General features: G+C 40.4%; 2 protein-coding genes across 4 annotated transcripts in view; one reads left to right on the top strand and one right to left on the bottom strand.

Annotated features, from left to right (window-relative positions):
* The window catches only part of LOC117962044 (NLR family CARD domain-containing protein 3-like), a 9,159-nt gene extending 8,093 nt beyond the window's left edge, over positions 1-1,066 (bottom strand). Inside the window, exon 1 of the mRNA XM_034901085.1 lies at positions 1,050-1,066. The gene's annotated coding sequence lies outside the window, so the exon portion shown is untranslated. The remainder of the gene's footprint in view (positions 1-1,049) is intronic.
* A 636-nt stretch (positions 1,067-1,702) lies between these two features.
* The window catches only part of LOC117962051, a 9,815-nt gene continuing 7,582 nt past the window's right edge, over positions 1,703-3,935 (top strand). For all 3 annotated transcript variants that reach the window (XR_004660550.1, XR_004660549.1, XM_034901093.1), the window contains exons 1-2: positions 1,703-1,831; positions 1,876-1,996. Coding sequence is in view for 1 of the 3 variants with exons in the window: in XM_034901093.1 (XP_034756984.1) it covers positions 1,909-1,996 (88 nt within the window). In the remaining 2 variants the exon portion in view is untranslated. The remainder of the gene's footprint in view (positions 1,832-1,875; positions 1,997-3,935) is intronic.

Here is a 3,935-nt window from a genome sequence, read left to right as displayed (position 1 = left end):
CCCCCCCCCCCCCCCCCCCCCGTTACTTTTATTCCCACCAGAACATGAGTTATTGCTTTAATTTCTTTCTTAATTTCTAAAGAACATTTCCTGAAATTAACTTTTGGATTTTAATGGACCGCTGGTGTCATCTGGTGGAGAAAACGGGAAATAACTAATATGTGTGCCACAGTTTAACCCTTTGAACGCTTGTATCAATGTTTTTAACGTTTTCTTATGTTTTTGTCCCTTTTTTCAACGTTTGTAACTTTTTTGACGTTTTCAACACTGCGTAACACTAACTTACTAACTAGTTTTACAGTTATTTTGGGAATTTATGGTCAATAAACCTCATTTATAGGGAAATTATACCTAATGTTTGAGTTAGAAAAGCAGAAATTAGGAATTATTGAGACTAAAATTAAAGGAATGGATGTTGATGATAATCACAGACTGGAATATGTCAACTTTTACTCAATACTATTTCAAAACACTTCCATTTGTTTTACAATGCTATAAAATTGAATAAGACGCCCCAAAATTAATGAAAGTAGAGATGTGTACTTGGCAAAGAGCGTTGGGTGGAATCAATCATGTTATTTTGGGGAATTAAAAAGAACATTGATATAGGACAACATGAGGACAACATGAGGACAACATGGGGGTTAACAGGCAGTTGGAGCATGCGTAAAAGCGGCTCATTGTTTACATACAAACACGGAAAGTACCAAGAGTCAGGAGGTCTACGTGTCCATATTTCTTATTAGTTAGTGAATTTTGAAAACGGTCCCTGTATTAATTAGACCAGGTTTCTAACTCTAATGAGCTCAAAGTTTTACACAAAGAGTTCGTAGCAGACAGACGGTAAAGCTGCTGCGCACTTCCTGCACGACAGACAGGCTATAACATTACACAATAACATGCAATAACATTAATAACATGGCGTCTCAGCCGTTATGCGCACTTAACAGAGAACAGCGATCAGCTGCTCCGACCTCACACACACACACACACACACACACACACACACACACACACACACACACACAGGAGCATAACGCGTTACTTACTTTAAAGGATTGAGACAAATATCTTCTCTGGACGTCTTATAGTCATCGTCCAATAGTTTTCTTTTTTTAACTTTTGGGTGTCTAAGCAACGCCCCCCCTCCCCTTCAAATAAACTACCGTCAACATGACGTGACGTCCTCTCCAAATGCACCAGTTGTTGATGCTGTTCAAAGATGTGCTGCATTAGAGGGTCAGTAATGACAGTGGTCAGTCTACTTATAGTGGTATATGCAGTCATTTTATTCTGTATTTGCACATCTGGTTTTGAGTTTTTTGTAAATGTACATTCTGGCGATGTAAATCTTTGTTAAAAAGAAAAGAAAAACGTCACTTTGAACGAATCACGTGGTCAGACCAAACAAAATCAGCCGATTAAATAAATATGTTCAGATCTCTGATCATCTCCAGTCTGTTAATTTAAATCAGCAACAGATCTCATGTGGAACACTTTGACATCTACTCTGTCATAATTAAACAACTAGAGACCGGGTACCAGCTGATATGTGGGTCTGATTAGATTTTATTAAGTCAGAATCACACCAGTGTTTCTGTCCTTTCTTGTTTTGCCTGAAGGCATCAGGGATCAGATTTCTGTCCCCGCCCTACGCTCCCCCGGCTGCTCCCGTCAAATGGGAGCATGTGTAGCGGTGCAGGCTGCAGCCACGGAGCAGCAGGATGAGTTAGATCACCAGCTGTAGTAAGATAAAGACCTAAATGTGTATTTTTTGGACATTTTTTCATCCCGAGTCTGAAAGAAGACATGTTATTGGAGACAAATAGCCCAGAATCTCAACACTGGCCAGTGAAAAACTGGATGTTTATTCTGCCGGTGGTCTGTGTCTTTCTATCGGGTGATTTCATGGTTCACTTCGGTATCTTCGGGCTTTTCTTCACCTTTACACTCAGGACGGTCTTAGTGCCTTTAGGCACGGCAGGAGAGGCGGACGGTAAAGGTAAGAACATGTGTGTTTCTTAGTGTTTTCCAACAACTAACAAAGTTACACCCTTTTTTCGAAGCAATGAGCCTGACATCATTAAGCTGTCATCTAGTGGAGAAGATGCGCCTCGGTGTTTAAAACAAGAGGAGTAGTCTCTGAGTTCAGATTTCTATTTGTTCTTGAAATGAGTCAGGTTGTCAAACTTAACTGTTTTACTATCTGTGTCAAGTGAATCTGACGGCCCTCAAGGGGTTAAAGTATAGGCTCGTTCGAGATGAACTGCGCAGCAGCCGCTGGGGGGGGGCGGTGACAAAAAGCTGCTGTGAAGTCGGTTCCTGATGCCTTCGGACTGAACAGGAAGTCACAGAAACACTGATGCGATTCCGATTTAATAAAATATAATCAGACCCTCATATCAGCTGGTGATTTTAATTAACATCACACTAGGTTGACCACCTGCTAATAAGCCCAAGGGGGGGACAGTTAGGGTTAGGTTTCTGAGGGACAATGTGGGACACTGCCTGGCGCAGCGGTGCCTCCACCCCACGGGCAGACTCTGATAGTACATATCCACATATCCATTTCTAGCACATACCACCTTGCGTGGTATATTAATAATGCCCTATGCCCCTGAACATGTGTAACTGCTGATGTAAGCTCATGAATAGGCCAACCAATGTGTATTTTTTCTATATAAAGATTAATATTTTGAACATTCATACAATTATAATATAATTGACAGATTAACTTCCACTTACGATTTACTTTAGCTGTTTAATTTTATTTTTCATTACAAATGATTCACTTTAAATACGTTATAATATAAAATGATAGGACTAACAGGAATTGTAGCTGCTGAACACCCCAGGAACAGTTTAGACTAAAGAGTCCTTCCAATCTTCCTTGTATCCACTTCTTCTCTTTTTAACTGATGGTGGGGGGGGGGGGGGGCTCAGACTGCGCAGACTCAAGCTCTTTCTCCATCTTTCAAATTGGAAAGCGCGTTTCTAAATGTTCCTTCCCAGGGTCTGGTATGCACGTGCGTGCGCTGTCATGACAACAAATCGGAGGGATTTTAACTATTTGTCTGATTTAAAGTCATATTCTGTACATTGTGGCTGTTAGTGACGTTTAGAAGTCAGAGAGACTAAATCTGTTCAGATCTCTGATCATCTCCAGTCTGTTGTTATTTAAAATCAGCAACAGATCTCATGTAGAACCTCATGTAGAGTATTATGAGATCTACTCTCCAGCTGATATGTGGGTCTGATTATATTTTTTAAAATCCGAATCACACCCGCAGTGTTTTTTTCTAATTTCCAGTTCAGCCTGAAGGCGGCGCCCTGAGGCCGGAAGCTGTCCCGCCCTACCTTGTGTAAATGTCTCTGATATTGTCTTACACATTATATTTTTTAATGTTAAGACATTGTGGTTTTATTGTCATTTTGTGGGTTGGCCCGCTTTTATTTTGAAAGCGCTGTGTTCTTCTTCTTGTATTTTGTTTGACGCTACACTTCCTGTTACCCACTCTTGTCCATGTGGTGCTCACGCATCGCCGGAGCGAAGGTAAAACCTGTTAACATGTTTGTAGTTTACATATTTGTCAATTTGAGTCTTTTAAGAGAAGGTTTACCTTGCGATTTACCTTATTAATCTTTTAATGTTTGTACATGGTATTTCTAAGAGCTCCAACTGTGAGGATGTCAGGCTAGAAAGCATGCTAGCTAATGGACAGACACTTGATTAGCGCCCTTGGAGAGCGGAATAAGGTACGATTAATATGTGAAGATGATTAAATATATGTATTGTTTGTGAATCTATATTGAAACTTTTGTACTTCTGTTTTTGTAGTTTTCTACTACAACGCATGCGCTTACATCCAACTACTGCACCCAGGCAAGACTTAAAATGGACAGCGTGCTTAAGGTACAACTACAGTCGTAAAAAG

The sequence above is a fragment of the Etheostoma cragini genome, chromosome 19, assembly GCF_013103735.1.
Source record: "Etheostoma cragini isolate CJK2018 chromosome 19, CSU_Ecrag_1.0, whole genome shotgun sequence".
NCBI classification, from domain to species: Eukaryota; Metazoa; Chordata; class Actinopteri; order Perciformes; family Percidae; genus Etheostoma; species Etheostoma cragini.
This window is presented reverse-complemented; position numbering and strand designations above follow the sequence as displayed.